Consider the following 18,939-nt stretch of genomic DNA (forward strand, 5'->3'; position numbering starts at 1 on the left):
GCCGTGCCCCAGGCGGGATGGCCGTGGGCGCCCCAAAAGCCCCATGCCGTACCCCGCAGCAGCGCCGGCAGCGATGGCCCCCGCCACCTTCGAGCCACGGCCAGGGGTGCCACCGCTGCGGGAGACGGCCCGAAAGCCCCCGCGCAGCCCCCCGCCACCGCCGCCACCGCCTCGCCCGCCAGTTCTCCCACCGGCACCGCGGCGACCACCGGCGACGTCGCTGAAGAGGGCGAGCAGCAGCATCACCACCCAGCACCAGGCATCGCGGGGCCTCATCCTGCCCGACCTGCAAACGGGGCACAAGGAGGGATGGTGAGTGGGGGGGTCCCGGTGCCCTTTATGTATGATACAAACACATTTCTATGTATTTATATCTATAAAGGTATGTACTATTATATAGTACATACAAATACATCTGATGTATTATCGTACATATTTACCAGATGGTATATATTTAATAAATATGCCAGCGTGGTGCAATGCCAACGCTCCCAAATTCCTGAGCAAAGCTGCACCTTCAGTTTTCCACCCCGCTGCAAAGCCCTGGAGCATCAGGATGTGCTCCCCCCCAACCCACCCCCCTCCCTGCAACCCCTCCAGCCGGTGGCTGAGCAAACAGGCTCATTGTACCGAAGCTGCTGAGCCATCGCGGCCCCGAAATCATCCCCCAAAATAGCAGGAGCTGCGTTGACAAAAGCCTTTTGAAAAAGCAGAGCCCCCCTGGCCGGCCGCCCCGGCTGCAGCATCCCTGCGTCAGCGTTTCCCTCCGGTGGCCCCTGCTAGAAGTTGCTAGGCCTGACCCTCCCCCCCTTCAAAACCCAGCGATTAAAAAAAAATAGTAATAAAAAAAAGGGCTTGATTAAGTTAATTTTCCTCGTTTTGCTGCCCTGCTCCTCCGATTAATGTGGTTTATTTTAAGGAGAGCCCAAAGAAGTGCATGTCCCCCTTCCAGCTGTTTGCAGCTGCCTTGCCACCGCTGGAAACACTGCAAAACCCAGCAGCAAACCCCACAAAAATTAAGACACGAGGATTTTTTTCTGCTTCCTGGTTTTTCCCCTCTTGCTTTCCCCTACAACATCCAAGCTTATGGCTCACAACGTGGGCCAGGCAGGGTGCTGAGCTTCCCCAGATGCTCTCCCCATCCCAACCTCCAGCTCAGGTGTGTGCCAAAACCTTACACTTTTCCCCTTGCTATCTACCTAATTCCTTCTTCTTCTTCTTTTTTTTTTTTTAATCCCTCGACTGCGTGCCGAGGATGCTGCCCTTACCCGTGCACCCGGTGCCGCGCTGGTGCTGGCTCTTCCCCTCTGTGCCCGCCGGGCGCGACTCACATCGGACTTTTCCCGGTGGATAAATCCGGACAAGCAGAGCCAACGTCACTCATATCCCCCTCCTGCATGGGGAGGGATAAACGGGCTTCAGTGGGCTGGATAAATGGGCCAGCGGCTTTGGGGAGCCAGCAAAACGCGGCTGGGGACAACCTGGGGGACACAGAGAGCTCAGCCTCCAGGAGGGGAAAAAAATCTGAACAGATCCCCTTGAAAAACTCCACCTGTTTAAATCAAGACAAAGCAACGCAAGAGTGTGCTTCTAGAGGCGAGTTTTGCCTTCTGGAAAAGAAATATCCAGAGGATGGAGCCCGCTGACCGTGGTGCATGGGGGTAGGTGGTCGCCAAGGGCTGGACAAACCCTCCAACATCCCCCCAGATCCTCCGGCAATTCGCTCGCGAGTCTCCAAATCGGCAGAGCGGGAGCATTTCTCCTTGGGAAACTTTTTCCACTGGGACACAGGCAGGTTTTGCTCTCCCCACTCATCGCTCCCAGCCCCCCCCCCCCCCCCCCCCCGGAGCCCATGGCAGCAGCATTTCGATCCGCAAAGTGCTTTATTTCCAACAAACCAAACTCGAACTCGGGGGGGGGGTTCAGTCTGTATTAAATTGCTACATATTTTCTTTTCTTGTTAATCAACCAAGCAACGCCACAGTCATCCTTCACAGACGTAAAAAAGCTTGCTCGCTGTACAACACTTTCCTTAACACGTTAAAGGTGGAAAAGGTACCATGAAAATAAACCAAAAAAAAAAAAAAATTACAAAGATACGTTGCAAAAACTCCAGGGAGGGAAAAAGTCAAGAGTTTTAGTTCACATCGAGGTATAAAATCGATATTGCTGGTTTAGCCCGGGAGGAACAAGGTTCTTCCAGGTGTGATGGTGGTAAAGGAGCCAGTCCTGGTCCTGGCACTGCTGCAACATCAAGCTGCAAAATAAAAACCTCTTTATTTCTGCCTCCCCCTCCTCCTGCCACCTCCGCTGCATCCTGCACAGCATCCCTCGAGAGATGCTCAGCGCCGTCAACTACTCCTGCGAGTGCTATTTGGCATGTTACAGCTACTAGAGAGGTTTGACATCATGGTTTGTGTGTGTATGTGTTGTTTGTTTGTTTTTTAAATCCCTAAAATTAGTGCAAATTAGAAATGGGGGGAGGAGGGGGTTATGCGACCGATGCAGGTTAAGAGGACGCACCCGGAAAAATGTGATTTACAATTTTGCTGTAAATCCAACCGTCAGTCCCCAGGTTCGCTTTTGGCAGCAAAAGTATTCAAAAAGCCCCAGTTCTCAGCCAACCCTTTCAGTTTACAAAAGCTTCCCATCACCTGCCAATTATTGCAACAGAAATGTGCTTTTCTGGGAAAAAAAAAAAAAAAAAAAGAAGAGGAATTATTTGTGCTCTCATGCCACCGAGCAGCAGGTCCTCTGCCAGCAGCCACGTGTGGGCATGGCTGAAGTGAGCATCTTCAAACTGAGCCCCAAATTCTTGCTCTCGAATGCTTGCAGCCCTCACCCAGCCCCGGATTTCCTCTTTTTTTTTTTTTTCTTTTTTTCCCCCCATTATTTCCAGGGATTTGAGCTTTTGGCCGAAGCTGCCACCAGCCAGAGCCTTGCTGGGATAAGCCCCGTCTGCCAAGGAGGAGCCCCTGAGGACGCTGCGCAGATGAAGGCGGGGGAAGATGGGTTGGCTCAGAGCTGGAGAGATCCAGGCGGGTATCGGGAGAGCTCCGGGAACGATGGGGATTCAGGATTCGGTACAGTTGTGCGATGCAACCCGGCGCCGGGGCACTGGTGAGGCGTTTCACATCGCCGTCGGACCTTCGGAAATCTCCTCCAGCCTCTGCTCGATCATCAGCCGGAGGATGGAGTATCTGGGGAGGCGAAGGACAAGGAAAAGAGGATTTTTGCACCATCACGCTGGGCTTTTAACCCAAACTGCCACAAAACCCTCAGAATCACACCAAACTCAAACTGCACCAGGGATGCAAGGCCGTGCAGATGAATTTTCAGCACTGAAATGCCCCCCGACAACGTCCTTAACTCCCAGCATCACCCCCCGACGCCAGCGAGCCCGGCGTACTTGCGCATTAGCTTCTTCACTTCGCGATCCTCCTCTTCCTCCAGCTTCTGGATGAAGCTCCTGAGGATAGGCATCTCGAATTTGATGTACTGAGCAACCTGGGGGGGTGGAGAGAAACGCCAGCCGGGCAATGAAGAGGGGGACGCCCCAACCTCGCGAGGCCGAAGGCAACCTTGCAGCATCCCCTCCCCAGATTTAACTGGGGAAATCAAGGACACCCCCCCCCCCCCCCCCAGAAACCTAAAATAAAAAAACCACCCAGAAAACTTAAAATAAACCACTTTTCCCCTGCACAGCACGTGCACCAGCTTGTGCAAATGCGTGCTAGCTAATTGTTGGGAAAAAAATCCACCTGTGGTTTATTGCATTTTACCCACCGGCTCCTTGATATGGACAGCCCTGCGCACCCCCAGCGCGTCACTCCGGGCTGTTTAAGCCCCAATATCCCCCAAAAGTGCCTTGTCTGGGCGGTTTAAGCCCCAATATCCCCCAAAAGCATCTTATCCAGGCTCTGATTTAAGAGGAAAGCGGCGGTGGGGTGGGAGGGAGCCGGCAGATGGCACGAATGAGCTGTTTGCTCCTGCCATAAACGCGCGGCTGGGGAAAAAAAAAAAAAAATTAATTACACCAAAGGCTGCACAGGAATGGCTCTTCTGTGGTCAGCTTTAGGGGGGCAGAACAGGGCTGGGGGTGTCTGCTCTTGGTTGAGGGTTTAAGCGCAGAAGAAGGTTTTTCCCCCAGGATGGGGCGTTTTCAGGGGGAGACGCAGGATCACACAGCGCAGCGATCCCTGCATCCCCAGCACGGAGATCTCCCCCCAGTTTTCCAGCCCCAGTTGCATCCCAATCCCAATTCCAAAGGGCTGAGCATCCCGTGCCGGCAAACTCACGTCGTAGGTGACTTCTTCCACCTGGTCCTTCTCCATGAGGAAGACCTTGGAGACCTGCTCGCAGGGGCCCTGCAGGATGCGGGCGATCAGGGGGTAGTCGCTGGCTCGCAGCTTCTGCTTCTCTGCAACACCAAAAGCGCCGGCGTTGGACCCGGGGGGGCGACAGGGCTGTGCTGGGGCCGAGGTTTTTGGCAGACTCACCTCCGCTGGTGTGGACGATGTACAGCGCAAACTCCTCCGCCGAGTTTTCGATCTGAAGGGAGAAAGACATCGCTGTTAACCAGCCACCTCTCTACCCTAGGCTTCCCCAGAAATTAGAAAAAAAATCCCGTTGGTTTGCTCTGCTATTGCATTTTTTATATATCTATATATTTGTATCCCATATATATATATATATATATATATATATATATATATATACAGGTATAAATTCCCCATGTAGAGCAACCCAGGAGGGGGGGGGGGGGGGGATATCTCTCATACCTTGAATTTATTAAGGAGCAGTTTGAGCACCTGGGGGGTCGTCATCGTGCTGTTTATGCGGACGTTGGTGACGGAGCCGTACGCCGGTGTGAAGACGGATGTCTACGGAGCACCAAATCCATGTAACCCCCTCCCTGGATCTCCCCACCCACCCGCTGGGAGAGCTTTCGGGGAGCGTGGGGCTCACCTTGTGGTTGTAGAAGTGCCCGTTGATGGAGAAGCGGTGGCGGCGGATGCGGCGCTGCTCGCTGGGGGTACGGGCGCTGCCCCGGTGCCGGACGCCCACGTCGCTCCGTGTCCGCATCAGCTGCGGTGTCTCCTCTGGTTGTGACTTGGGGGCTGGAAAAGATCCGGTGGGGGGATGGGGCTGAGAACTGGGGGTGAGCAAGACCCCCACAGGGTCCTACCCCAGCATCTCTCTGCTGCTGGGAGTCCCTCCATGGATGTGCAAGTCACCATCCCAGAATTACAGCTCTACAAACTTCCCAGGATGGATTTAACCCACCAGTTTGAACCACAGCAGCTACTGGTTTGCTCTCCCCGAGCTCCTGAAGGAGGCTATTAATTCAGAATTAACTGCACAAATCCAGGCTGCTACCTGGATAAAGCCTCTTCTCCCGGCGACTCGAGCATCTTTACTCGCTTTTTCATAATTTTACTTTTTTTTTTCCTCCCCTTTTAATGAGAACAGGCAAATGAGGCCAGCACTTCAGATCTCTGCGTGAAAACTGGCCCAGGTCCAGATTATTATAAATCAGCTCTTCATCCATTTTTAATGAACCACTCCAGTCTCGAGCTTGGATGTTTTAATTCAAAGCATGTCTGCAGCAAGAAAAATCTCCGGTGCGCCCCGCTCCAGCTGCACGCCACGGGCCACGGTGACTAAGCACTCACGAGGAGCCATGCACGCGCGTTACGCGCTGGTTTTTACAGGCTTTTTGGAAGAAAAAATATAATAAAAGACTTCTTTCTTATGCGCTGGCAGAGGATTAACGTCATACGGCTGGCTGAAATAGCCGCTGGGTTATTTCTACGGTATGATGTGTTGTGGAGATTGCCCGGGCAAGCTTTAATTAAAAGGGAAAAAAAAAGTGTCGGGCACAGGAAATAAAAAAAAAAAAAAAGGGGGGGGGTGAAAGCTGGAAGGTCATGGATGAAGTAAAAGGGTTTCATGGATCAATGAGTTTTGCAAGGGCTCAGCTCATCCCCAAGCCGGGAAGCGGGTGAGCATCCCAAAGTCAAAAGGATTAGCTGGTTCTTCTCTGCCTCCAGGGTGTATGTCCATAAAAACACCACAAGCACTCTCCTCAAAAAAAAAAAAAAAAAAAAAAAAAGAAGCCAGGAACATCTGCAAAATGCCCGGTTGAATGAGAAAAATGCATAAAGCAGGTTTTCCCAGTGGGAGTTGCCAGTGGGGCAGCTTGTGTCCCTCTCATCGCTGAATCACGCTCAAAGCAAGGGGTTAAGGAAGCGCCAGGGCGGAGGAGACCTTCCCCCTCCACTCGGAGGAAAATCCGGGATGGGAAAAAAAACCAAAAACCTTTGCAGAAATGTTGACTTCCCCATGGTAATCGCACTTCCCAACAGTGCCTATTCTTCTTCCCTAAAAGCGGAGCCGCCGGGAAAGGGAAGCTCCAACATCCTTTTCCCTACGATCCCACGAGGCTCTTTGCTCCATCCCCTTATTTCTTTCCAAGCTGCTTTTCACCACATCCCACTGCGGCCCCTTCTCCGAGCAAAACCCCTTGGGAAAGGCTTCGGGCCGTCGGGCTGAGCGTTTTTCTTGTTGCAATTTCATAATAAATTAAATATAATAATGAATTAAATATAGGCGCTTGGGAAATGGCTTGAAATAACCTGCAGCAGGATGGGGAAACTGATTTCTGGAAGGAAAAAAATGCCTGTTTTGTGTTTTCTCAAAACAAAACCCTGGAGCATAAGGCAGCCGATCCCAACCACCTGGGCAAATCCAACCGGATCGGAGCCCGGCTCACCTGCAGCACTCCTGGGAGCCTCCGTGTTTGGCGTGGCATCTGCATCCGTAACCTGGATGTCTGGCAAAGTGCTGGGCTTCAGCACAGACCTGGGAATGAAAAAAAAAAATATGCTGGGTGACCTGTAAGGATGCAGCTGCAGAGGGAACGACAACCAGAATTCCCTCTCCAAGCCCCCACACTGCCGTACCCAGGATGGGAAGCAGCCCATTCTCCCTACGGATCTGGCAGATTAACCACCCCTGTAGGGTCACAGCACAGGCTAGCTGCAACATAAATCCGTAAGTTCCATCCCAATAAACCTTTTCGAGCATCTTATCGCAGCTGCCCTCTTCCCAGGAAGGGCTGCTGAAGCCTGAAGCAGTGCTTTTGCAGGCTCCAGGCACACCCTGCCCAAGCAAAGCTGAACCTGCCCCTTTATTCCCTTTGAAAACATCTAAAAAAAAACCGCAAAACCCAGGCAAGACCCCCCTGGGCCAGGGGGTGCTGGTGGGCAGCCCAGGGGTCCACGGGCATGGCTGGGAACCGGCATCACGGGGAGATGCTGCAGCCCAGAGCAACATCCAGCATCAAACTGGTACCCAAGGGAACCCCCAGGCTGGCCCGGGAGAGCTTCTGGCAGGCAAAGGGCCCTTTGCAGAAAGGAGCAGTTTTGCAAAAGGGGGGGAGGGGGGGTGTAAAAGGGGGGGTGGGTTGCAAAAGGGGGAGGGTTGCAAAAGGAGAGGGGCTTTGCAAAAATAGGGGGCTTTGCAAAAATGAGGGGTCTGCAAGAAAGGGAGTCTTTGCAAAAAGGGGGGTTGCAAAAAGGAGTTTTGCAAAAGGAGCGCTTTTTGCAAAAGGGGAGTGTCTTGGCAAAAAGAGAAGGAATTGTTGCAAAAGACAGGGGGTCTTTGCAAAAATGGGGGTCTGCAAAAGAGGGGCCTGCAAAAGAGGGGAGTCTTTGCAAAAAGGAGCTTTGCAAAAGGAGTGGATCTTGGCAAAAAGAGGGAATCGATGCAAAAGATGGGGGGGTCTTTGCAGAAGAGGGGGGTTTTGCAAAAGAGGGGGAATAGTTGCAAAAGTTGGACGGTTTTTGCAGAAATTGAGGTCTTTGCAAAAGAGGGGGGGTCTGCAAGAAGGGGAGTCTTTGCAAAAGCGGGGGTCTGGAAAAAGGAGTTTTGCAAAAGGGGGGATTTTGCAAAAGGGGGGTGTCTTGGCAAAAAGAGATGGAATTGTTGCAAAGGACAGGGGGTCTTTGCAAAAATGGGGGCCTGCAAAAGAGGGCAGTCTGCAAAAGAGGGCAGTCTGCAAAAGAGGGCAGTCTGCAAAAAGTAGCTTTGCAAAAGGAGTGGGTCTTGGCAAATAGAGGGAATCGATGCAAAAGATGGGGGGGTCTTTGCAGAAGAGGTAGTTTTTGCAAAAGAAGGGGAATAGTTGCAAAAGTTGTACATTTTTTGCAGAAATGGGGGTGGGGTCTTTGCAGAAGAGGTGGGGTCTGCAAGAAGGGGAGTCTTTGCAAAAGGGGGGGGTTGCAAAAAGGAATCTTTGCAAAAGGAGGGATTTTGCAAAAGGGGGTGTCTTGGCAAAAAGAGAAGGAATTGTTGCAAAGGTCAGGGGGTCTTTGCAAAAATGGGGGTCTGCAAAAGAGAGGGGCCTACAAGAAGGGGAGGCTGCAAAAATGGGGGTCTTTGCAAAAGAAGGGGGTCTGCAAGAAGGGGAGTCTTTGCGAAAGGGGGGGGTCTGCAAAAAGGAGTTTTGCAAAAGGAGGGATTTTGCAAAAAGGAGTTTTGCAAAAGGGGGGATTTTGCAAAACGGGGGGTAAAGGCAAAAAGGGGGAATCATTGCAAAAGACAGGGGGTCTTTGCAAAAGAAGGGAGGGCGGTTTGCAAAGTGAAACCAAGCAATTTTATTTTCGACTTGGCTTCTTCGGGGTGTCGTGCGTTGGAAGCAAAAGGACAGAGACAAGGCAGCTGGGGCTACAACCCGCAGCTGGGGGATGGGGAGGGGGGTGGGGGTGTGGGGGGGGTGGGGACGACACACACCCCGTAGGTGTCTCCTTTTCCTTCTACTCACCCGTGGGCTCCCAGGTTGCAGCCCGAGTGCCAGGAGGAGGAGGAGGGCGGCGGGCGGATGCGCTGGTTGTCATCCTGCATCTGCAGGCGGATGGGGCGCCGCAAGCCCCAGGAGATGTTCAGCAGCCCCTCCACGATCAGCTCGCCTTCCTCCTGCACGAGAGGTGGGCAGCTCAGCACCCCGAAGACAAACAGCCACGGATCTGACCGGCGGGCAATGGTTCTAAAACCTCACAAATCCCAACCGAGCCCAGCTCCCTTGGTTTGTCTCTCCTGCTGAGCTGTGCGCCTGCTCCAGGGGCTTCTTACCTCCCGGTGCCGCAGCTGCAAATTTTGCCCTTCGTAGTAGATGTTATACGTCTTCAAGTGTAAGAGCAGCTCGTTTCTGGGAAAAAGAAATTTAAAAAAAAAAAAAAAAAAAAAGGGAAAGATGCTGAGAAAGGTGTGGAGGAGCCAGGGAGGATGCTGCCGGCATGGGTTGGTACCCGGTGGCGTGCCCCCTGAGCTGGCCAGGGGGGAATTTTGGGGATCTGGGAGAAAGCAGGAACTGCTTTTCCCAGGGTCAGGCTGGGCGATGAACCTTCTACACTGCTGGGCGCCCCCAAACCAGGTTAATTTGAGGCAAATTTGAGTCTTATGCTGCCTCTAGACCTCCCTTGTTGAGGGTATCTGCTGCAGGTTCAACCAGGGGTTGCTCTTGGCAGCCAGGAATACAGGGACAAGCTCCCCGCAGCCCTGCCCTCCACAAACCTTGCAAAAAGAGGTAAGAAAACCATCAGCCCCCTGTGGAGTCAGTCACAAGGCGGAAAAACAATTAAATTTTTGGAGTGCCCAAGCCCTTGGGTCATGCTGGAGTCACAAGTTATCACCAGCGAGTTTATCACGTTGGCTCCTCGCTCCAGACCCTGAACTCCAGCTCCAATGAAAAGTCTGAGCCCTGCTCCAGTTGCAAATGAAAAAATAAAAATAAAAACAAAAATCCCAACCCAGGCTGCCTAAGCACAGCTATGAATCATGGGGAAGCAATGCCTCGGGCGTTAATTCATAAAGCTGGCGTTAATTCAGCTGGGCTGGCTGGTGGAGTTTAAGGATGCTTGGCACCATCAGCCTCATTATAAAGAAGCCCAAATCGTGGGGATTTGGGGTTATGAGAAAGAAAAAAGGGAGGAAAAAGAGCACATATTGCCTTTACCCCCTCCAAAACGTTCCTTGAAACTTAGGAATCGTTTTACTTCTTTACCAAAGCACGAAAGAGCAATTACTAATGGGGACTTTCTCAGCGAAACCTGTATTTCGTGACAGTTTACAGAGCATTTGGCCACACTCCTAAGAAAAAAAATATTCAAAATCCCATCAACAACCCCTTTTTTTAAAAAAAAAAAAAAAAAGGAAATTGCCGTTTCTTGCCCCGGAACGACTTTTTGTTTCCGAATCCAACTGAATGGAGTGAAACCCCAGGGTCGCTCCCCAGCTCAAAGGCAAAATAACCCTGGGGAATATCGCAAATAACCCCTGGGAATATCGCCAATTGGCCCCAGCTACCAGCACCGACTGCCTGCGGTACAGCCACACCGAGCATCTTACTTGGAGATGTATTTGTCTTTTCCGCAGGGGACCAGGTACTCGCCGCCGCCGTAATCCATCCTCCCGCTCTTCTTTCATGGGAGCTGGATGGCAAAGAGGGAGGAGAGAAAAGCATCGGCGTGAACCTCCCCGTCACCGCATCCCTGATACGCGCCCACGGATAACAGGGAGGAAAAAAAAAAAAAAAATCAGCTTGCTGGGGTTTGGAAGAGTGCTTGGGAAGAGGCTCCAGCGGATGAAGCCACGGGTGAAGTTTGATGCGGCTCCTCCAGGAAAAGCGATGGGGTGGGAGGGGAGATCAGATAAGGGGAGCAGCACTGTAAGCTCACTGAAAATTTAATACCGGCGGAGATACGCTTACGCTAACATTTGCATTTTGAGCATCCACGGAGCACCCTGGAGATGCCAGACCTGGAGGCGGTGGGGTTATAGGCAAGATTTATTCCTTTTCTCCATTCATTACAAGGGGTTTACTACAAAGCTTCGGACACGCAAGTCTGGATCCACTTGCTTCCCCGTGCCAGCCCGATGCCAGGCAGCGGGCACGGGGCCGACCTCCCCAAGCAGCCAGAAATGCTGGGCTGGTTCCTTGAGGTTTTTTTAACGATGCCGGTTGAATTTTTGTGTGTTCCCTCCAGTGCCAAAACATCTCCATCGCTGTCGTGTAAACACCTGGAAACTCCCCCCAGAATCCCACCTGGGGAGAGGCTCCGGCTTGGAGCACAAGCGCGGTTTTTGGATGCTACAAAGTGGAATTGAAATGAGGTTTAGGGCGAAGCCCTCAGGAGATCAGGCACCGGAGAGACCTTGAAATGCTGCATCGGGGCGGTTCTGAGCAACAAGAAAGGGCTTCCCAGGTCGTGCTTTTCCCCAGGTGCTTGTACAAACTCTCCTACAGGCGGGATTTCGTTTTCCCAGGGTCTCCCGCCTCACTTCTCTTGTCCCAAAAGAGAAGCCCAGGAGAGAAAAGAGCATTTGATCCACAAACCGCTGTTTTCTTCCACCCCCCCTGCACTGCCATGTGCTTCCTCCTGATCCCCTGGGAAACAAACCCATTTTCCTGAAAAAAAACCAACAAACCCACGACACAATCCAAGCGGATAAATGACTCAACCAAGACCGTGCAGCAAAACCTGTGTCAGAGGACAGACCTGCCCCTAGATCCTCAGCACAGCAGCAATCCTCACCTCTTACCCCGTACTTTGGGATATATCCCAGCAAATAAATTACAGGCAACAGGAAAAACCCTCTGCATCGTGCTTCAAGCCACGGAAGAGGTTGCAAAAGCAAAGCGGGTGTTCAAGCAGGGGAAGGGCAGGAAGCCGGCCCGGCCACCAGCGCTCCTGGAGAAAGCAGAAGAGAAACTTGCCACCAAAAAAAAAATATCGCACATCGTGGCGGAAAAGCTGACAAAGCTTCGGGCTTCCTGACAGCTGAGGAGCCGTGCCAGCATCCCGGCAAAGGCCGGCATCAACCCTCCTCCCACAGCCGGAACCCGCCTCTCCTGCATCCATCCATCCTCCCACAGGGACTAACCCTCATAATAATTCTATTTATTCCTCAAAAAGGAGAGCGGGAGGAGAGTTTTGCAGCTGGCTTGGGGATAAACGTGGGTGCGGGGGCTGCACGGCACCTGCTGAGGCAGGGACCCAGCTGTGGGGGTACCAGCTGTGGGATACAGGAATGATGGAAATGAGCATCTCGCCCCTGAAGGCGGATGGAAAAGCGCTGAGGAAGGCACCGCTGAGGCACTGCTGCGCCGAGGGAGGGTTACATGGCACGGCTGCCTGGCCCATGCAAAAACCTTGCCAAAAATACACCAAAGTGGCTGAAAAAAAAAAAAAAACCAACCCAACAAAAAACCCCGCCAGCAGCGCAGCCCAGGGTGAAGCCTTCGGTGACGTGGGGAGTTTTGCTGCGTTGGCTTCACGAAGGAGTGAAGCCAAAGCCCCGGGTCCCTTAAAGAGGATGTTGGGGTGAACTCCAGTGAAAAAACCACTCATTTTGGGATGGAAGGGGAGCCCCGAAATGCAGGTTCGTCCCCCTAGGGCTGAGGAGCTGGGTTTCCTGTTTACCACCCCGACACTGCCACCGTCGCCTCTGTCATCACATCCCCTTCCGAGCAGCGAGGAAAGGGGCAAATTCTCCATTTTTTGGGTCTTGAGAGCGCTGGGCTGTGGGTGGAAGGGAGTGGCGGACGCCCAGAGATCCCCAGACACAGAGCAGCCCCCCCCCTTTTCTGCCACAGCTTTAGCAAGAGGCTGGAAATTGCCAAAACCAACGGGCTGGCAGCGCGCAAATTGCCCAATCAGTTGCTCAACCTCAGCAGCTCGGCACCATCTTAATTTCCTGGTACCCCCGTGCCTCAGTTTCCCCACTCCAAGCTGACGTGCTTCCCTGGTGCCCAGCACAGGCTGAGCTTTTGCTGCTGTCTTGCAAAGCGTTTGTTTTTTTAAAAAAAAACAACCTCAGAGCAAATCAATCCCCCCTGCACACGTGGCAGGAGGATTTCAGCCCTCTCCGCCTTCTAACACCAGCCGTCGGCTGCTCCCGCAGTCGCTTTCAGGCCTGACCGACCCCAGACTTAATCCTTTCCCTAAAAATAACCTTCCTAAGACCCTTCTTAGGGTTTTCCCTAGGGATTTTCCTAAGACGCTACATCCCTGCACCCCACCTGCCCCATGGGGCACAGGGAGCCTGGCCACGCTCGCTGCCCCTTGCACGGAGCGGGGACCAGCGCTCGCTTGTGCTGAGCTCCTGGGGAGATACACAGATAAAATAAAAAAATATATTTTTTTAAAAGAAAGAAAAAAACAAGAGAAAAAGACCCCAAAGATGGTGTTTTCAGCAAGAGAGGGAGAGTTTTCCCTGCTCCTGCAAAGAAAGGAGCATTAGGGGGGAGTGGGGGTCTTGGTCCCCTCTCATGGCATGTAGATGCTTCAGCAGCATCCCCACTGCCGCTCAGGCATCTCCCCGCTCCGGCGAGACGCAGTTTCAGCGCAGCTGAGGCTCCCCCCAGCTGTGCGAGGGATTGTGGGAATATCCCACTCCCCGGGGAGGCCGTGATGCTCCCTCTTGCACAACCCCCACCGCTTCCCTCAGCCCAGGGCAGCTTTGAACCGGCCCAACAGCGCTTCGACCCCGATGCAATCCACAGCAAAGCATCCCAAGGCGAAAATTCCTCCCTGGGAGGCACCCAGAGCCTCTAAAAGCCACTTTGCCCAGCGGCACGACACAACCAAGCGCTCACCCTGTCCCAGCAGATCCTTCGCTCGACCAACTGTGCTCAGCGCCCGCGGTGGCTCCGGCCCAGGCGCTGTTCTGGAGCTGGGATTTCTTCCGAGGGCCCGTCCAGCATCCCTACGCGTGAAGGTGTGGCTGCTCCATTGTTCCTGGTGCCGCTATTGTTCTCCAGCCCAACTGCTCAGCCCCGTCCTGGGAAGGGGAAAGACGGGCAGTGGGCAGCGGTGGCCAAGCCGATGAAGGGTGATGCCCTCGGGGTGCTGGCATGCTCGGGGACATGAGGGGACCCCTTGGCCACACTCAGCAGGTTAGACACCCACCACCACCCCCCCAGCGGAGCTGCTGGCCGGCCCACGGCTTGTGGGGGGCTATGGGAAAGGAGCTGGGGGGTCCCCAGCTTGGGTGCGGTGGGGGCCGCAGCGAAGGTGCTGTGCCCAGGCTGGGGACCTGCGGGTGCTCGTGGCTCCCTTCCAGCCCGCGGGGGGCACCAGCCCCGGAGGGAAGGGTGAAGCCGAGGGTGCTCGATGGGTGCTGAGGTGACACCCCCGGGGCGAGGGGTCCGGAGCCCCCCCGGGGTGGGCGCAGCCTTCCCCGCCTGCTGGCTGCGGGCTGGCGCCGGGGTACCCGTGGGCTGGGGAGCGGGATGGGGGTGGGGGTGGGGATGGGGATGCCCCATCTCGCCGCACTCACCGGCCCCGCTCCGCACCGCTCCGCAGCGCAGCCGGCGCCCCCCGGAGGGCCGCCCCCCGGCGGGGCGGAGCGGGGCGGGGCGGGGCGGAGCGGGGCGGGGCGGGGCGGAGCGGGGCGGGGCGGGGCGGAGCGGGGCGGGGCGGGGCGCGGCGCGGACGGGGCTGCGGGCACGCAGCGGGGTCCCAGGGTTGCGATACCCCGGGACACCCCTCCCCGGCACCGGCATCCCAAGGGACAGCCCTTAGTGGGGGCCAGGACTGCGGACCCCAAAGGATGCGCCACCCCGGCACCCAGGGGGTTCCCCTGCCCCGGGACTGGGATCCTGAAGGATGACCCAGGCTCTGGGACTGGGATCTCCAAGGACACCCTGGTTCTGGCACCCAGGTTGCACCCCTGGACCAGGATCCCATGGGATGCCCCATCCCTGCTGCCAGGACCAGGATCCCATGGGATGCCCCATCCCTGCTGCCAGGACCCCATGGGATGCCCCATCCCTGCTGCCAGGACCAGGATCCCACGGGATGCCCCATCCCCGGTGCCAGGACCAGGACCCCACGGGATGTCCCATCCCTGGTGTCAGGACCAGGACCCCATGGGATGCCCCATCCCTGGTGTCAGGACCAGCATCCCATGGGATGCCCCATCCCTGGTGTCAGGATCCCATGGGATGCCCCATCCCCGGTGCCAGGATCCCACAGGATGCCCCATCCCCGGTGCCAGGACCAGAATCCCACAGGATGCTCCATCCCTGGTGGCAGGATCCCATGGGATGGCCCCATCCCTGCTGCCAGGACCAGAACCCCACAGAATGCCCCATCCACAGACCACGACCTCACAGGATGCCCCATCCCTGCTGCCAGGACCAGGATCCCACGGGATGCCCCATCCCTGCTGCCAGGACCAGGACCCCACGGGATGCCCCATCCCTGCTGCCAGGACCAGGACCCCACAGGATGCCCCATCCCTGGTGTCAGGATCCCATGGGATGCCCCATCCCCGGTGCCAGAATCCCACAGGATGCCCCATCCCCAGTGCCAGAATCCCACAGGATGCCCCATCCCCAGTGCCAGGACCAGAATCCCACAGGATGCTCCATCCCTGGTGGCAGGATCCCATGGGATGGCCCCATCCCTGGTGCCAGGACCAGAACCCCACAGAATGCCCCATCCACAGACCACGACCTCACAGGATGCCCCATCCCTGCTGCCAGGACCAGGATCCCACAGGATGCCCCATCCCTGGTGTCAGGATCCCATGGGATGCCCCATCCCCGGTGCCAGAATCCCACAGGATGCCCCATCCCCAGTGCCAGGACCAGAACCCCACAGAATGCCCCATCCACAGACCACGACCTCACAGGATGCCCCATCCCTGCTGCCAGGACCAGGATCCCACAGGATGCCCCATCCCTGGTGTCAGGATCCCATGGGATGCCCCATCCCCGGTGCCAGAATCCCACAGGATGCCCCATCCCCAGTGCCAGGACCAGAACCCCACAGAATGCCCCATCCACAGACCACGACCTCACAGGATGCCCCATCCCTGCTGCCAGAAGCAGGATCCCATGAGATGCCCCATCCCACACATCCAGGCTGGAAAAGCTCTTCTGATCGGCTCCAGCTCCGTATAGGACTCCCAGAGGGAGCCTTGTGTGCAGCATCACACAGTCAAAAGTGGTAATTTCTGCCTTAAACCCCCCCAACCCTGGGATATTCCGTGCTGGAGCCATGCAGGCATCGCACTTCACCGTTCTGCCTTCGGGACGGTGCAATGGGGCCGAGCGCTGGCAGCAACCAGTTCCCAACCATGGCCGTGGGATCCCATTGGATCCAAAACCACCCCCGGAGAAGGGAGATTGAAAAGGAAAATAATAATAATAATAATTAAAAATCTGCCTGGAAGCAGATGTTGCAGCTTGGGGATGGTGGTTACCTCCGAAACGGCGCTCAGCCTCCAGCCGCCGCTCCTGGGCTGCGGGTCCCATCCTGCCCATCCGCCCCGCGTCGCTGCGGGAGGGTTTGGGGGAGCGCGGAGGCATTAAGTATTCCAGAAGAGCAGCGGCGTGTGGCCACGTCCCTCCGCCTTTGTCTGCTCCTGACCTTTCCCAGCGCTTTGTGGCTTCTCTGGGCTTTTTTTTTTTTTTTTGCCCTTTTTTTTTTTTTTTTTTCCTCTTTAAGGAATTTGCCTAGAAACAGCCCACACAAAGGGAAGAAAAAAACAAAACCAAGAAATAAACTAAACAGCTGCTTTAGCAACACAAGCGAATCTTTACAACCACCGATTGTAATCAGCCTTTTTTTTTTTTTTTTTTTTTTTTTTTATTCCCCTTATTTTTGGGAATTTTTATGTAAAAGACGAGAACTTCAGGAGGAGCCATCTGGCTTGGGGAAACACTGACTCGGCAGAAGCAAGGCGGAACGGGGTTAGTATTTATATTCCAGCAGCATCTTCGAGGGCCGGCGGGGATGAGAGGCCCTTTGTCACAGGAAGAGCCCGGCCACGCCGCACAATGGAGCCGCCTGCGCTGTGCAAACCCCAGCCCCAAACCCCAGGGATTTAGCCCCAAAGAGAGGGAAAGTGTTTATGATACACCCTCCCCCCGCCCCCAGCTTACAGGGTGCCACTGGAGCAAAGAGGGGAGTAACACCCCCCCCCCCCCCCCCCCCATAAATAGGGGGTTTTGCTGTGGGCACTTGCATGAGCACGAGGAGGAACTTTGTTGCGGAACTGGGGTTAAATCCTGATTTTGCTGCCTTCAACTCGGGAAGCCCTGAGCCTGGGTGGAGGGGATAATTCACGACACGCAAGGAACGCGACCGGCTCCTGCCACACAAGGACCCCCTGCAACCAGGACAGGCTCCCAGCCCCTTACCCACAGCACGAACCAAGAGGCACCGAACCCATGGGAAAAGACCAAAATCTCGGCCCCACCAGCGCCCGCGCATCCCTCCCGGCCGGCCAAAGTCTCCCGGGAAAACGATGCCCTGAAGCCAGAGCCTGCGCTCAGCCGCACCGGGGTGTTAGGGCACCCGTTTTGCAGGTGAAATCAGCGTTTCTGCACTAAAAGCCACGCAGGGGATGTAGCCGATGCCTTTTACACTGTCAGCTTCCACGGATTTACCTCTGGTCCCGCTCCCACAGCTCAGCCTGCAGGTCAAGGACCTCGGTCAAGCCCAAGCATAAAGCACCAGCTCCGAAATTATCCAAAATTCAAGTATTTCTCCCCAGGCTGAGCAAGCATCCAAACCCCCTTCGTACCCTGGCAGCTTCCCAGCATTTCAGCTTGAGGACCCCCCAGCTAACTCTCAGTATTACACAGCTGGATACAGGTGAGCTTAGGAGTATCTGTTGGCCCGTTACAGATGTTACGCAGCCTCCGGGAACTAGATGGGAAAGAGCCACGGCTCCCGAAAACGCCTTTGCTTGTACCCAAGACGCTTTGAAACACGGTCGCCGTCCCCGTTTGAGGATGTTTCAGGCATTCTGAAAATCCTCAGGTTTTGAGATCCTGCCCGGGATAAAGCCCGTCTTACTGGGTTGACGCAGCTGATGCTGAATTTCTTATTGGGTTGATGCAGCTGATGCTGAATTTTGATTCCGGCACGACACAAGACGTAATTATTTTCCAGAGCTCTGACCCAGTAGCAGGAGGGATTAATCAGGATTTAGACCAGAGTGGTTTTCATCACAGACCCAAACACAGCCCAGCTCAGGAACGATTAGAAATCCCTCACCCTGGTCCAACAGCTGCTCCGCTGGCTTCGGCACCGGCTCTACTTTCACCCCCCACCCCCCCACCCCCATTCCAGGGACTTTTTGCCATTTTCTTCCCATCTGACTACACCATTTTCGGAGTAGCTGCAGCGGGCTCCACATAAATTAAAAAGGTACCTGGGTGTCTTAATTCCCTTTAAAATAATCCCTTGAAGGCTGACAGACATCTGAAGGCGCTGTGTATCCTCGGCATCTCCCGGTCCCAGTTCACGGCAGGCGGGTACCGCACATCACTGGTGCTCCAGTCTAACATCAATTCAGTATTACAGCTCCTGACGAAGCAAGTTCATTAAACGGTTGGGGATGAGGCAAGGCGCTAGGTCAGCTGTTTTTAAACGCTGGTGACGAGGCAAGGTGCTACTCAGCTAATTAATCTGTACAGGCAGCCCAAGCGGAGCGACGGGACATCTCCAAAGACACCGTGCCCCAGGGTGCTGGGCACCAGCCGCCCCGGAGACTTCACTTTGGTGACACATCGCCAAAGGTAGGGCAGAATTTTGGCAAATTCCCAATCCTAAGGCTTTACCTTAAACCGGAGGCTCTTTCTCTCTTCTTGCTAACTGCTCCTATTCTTGACTAGAAGCACAACTCAAAGCTCAGTGTACTAAGAGAGCTTGAAGGTTGGTTTTTAATTAGGAAACGAGTCATGGGAATTCTGCTGCATGGACGTTGCTCACAAACACATCAGCGCTGACTGTGCAACCTGGTTTTACTGGGAGTTTTGCTGCCCCTTGGCTGCCCAAGGAGAGGGGACAGGTCCCCACGCAGCAGAAGGTCGCGGAGGTGCCTCAACTGACAGCAGGGACAGGAGCAAGCAAGAGG

General features: G+C 54.8%; 1 protein-coding gene across 4 annotated transcripts; it reads right to left on the reverse strand.

Moving 5' to 3' along the window:
- Nucleotides 1-1,916: 1,916 nt before the first annotated feature.
- RASSF2 (Ras association domain family member 2) lies at nt 1,917-16,380 on the reverse strand. 4 transcript variants are annotated; one of them, XM_055696344.1, is made up of 12 exons: nt 16,276-16,378; nt 13,661-13,845; nt 10,411-10,553; nt 9,136-9,211; nt 8,828-8,979; nt 6,776-6,864; nt 4,969-5,120; nt 4,782-4,883; nt 4,500-4,551; nt 4,299-4,420; nt 3,410-3,507; nt 1,917-3,200 (listed from the first exon to the last, which is right to left on the reverse strand). In XM_055696344.1, the coding sequence occupies exons 3-12, from the start codon at nt 10,467-10,469 to the stop codon at nt 3,131-3,133; spliced, it is 972 nt and encodes a 323-aa protein (XP_055552319.1). In that variant the 5' UTR covers nt 10,470-10,553; nt 13,661-13,845; nt 16,276-16,378; the 3' UTR covers nt 1,917-3,130. The 4 variants fall into 4 exon arrangements, with proteins under 4 accessions (XP_055552319.1, XP_055552317.1, XP_055552318.1 ...); XM_055696342.1 differs by having other exon boundaries at nt 10,411-10,493; nt 16,276-16,376; XM_055696343.1 differs by lacking the exon at nt 16,276-16,378 and adding an exon at nt 14,344-14,448 and having other exon boundaries at nt 10,411-10,493.
- Nucleotides 16,381-18,939: the final 2,559 nt, after the last annotated feature.

This window comes from Falco cherrug, chromosome 18, assembly GCF_023634085.1.
Source record: "Falco cherrug isolate bFalChe1 chromosome 18, bFalChe1.pri, whole genome shotgun sequence".
Classification (NCBI taxonomy): domain Eukaryota; kingdom Metazoa; phylum Chordata; class Aves; order Falconiformes; family Falconidae; genus Falco; species Falco cherrug.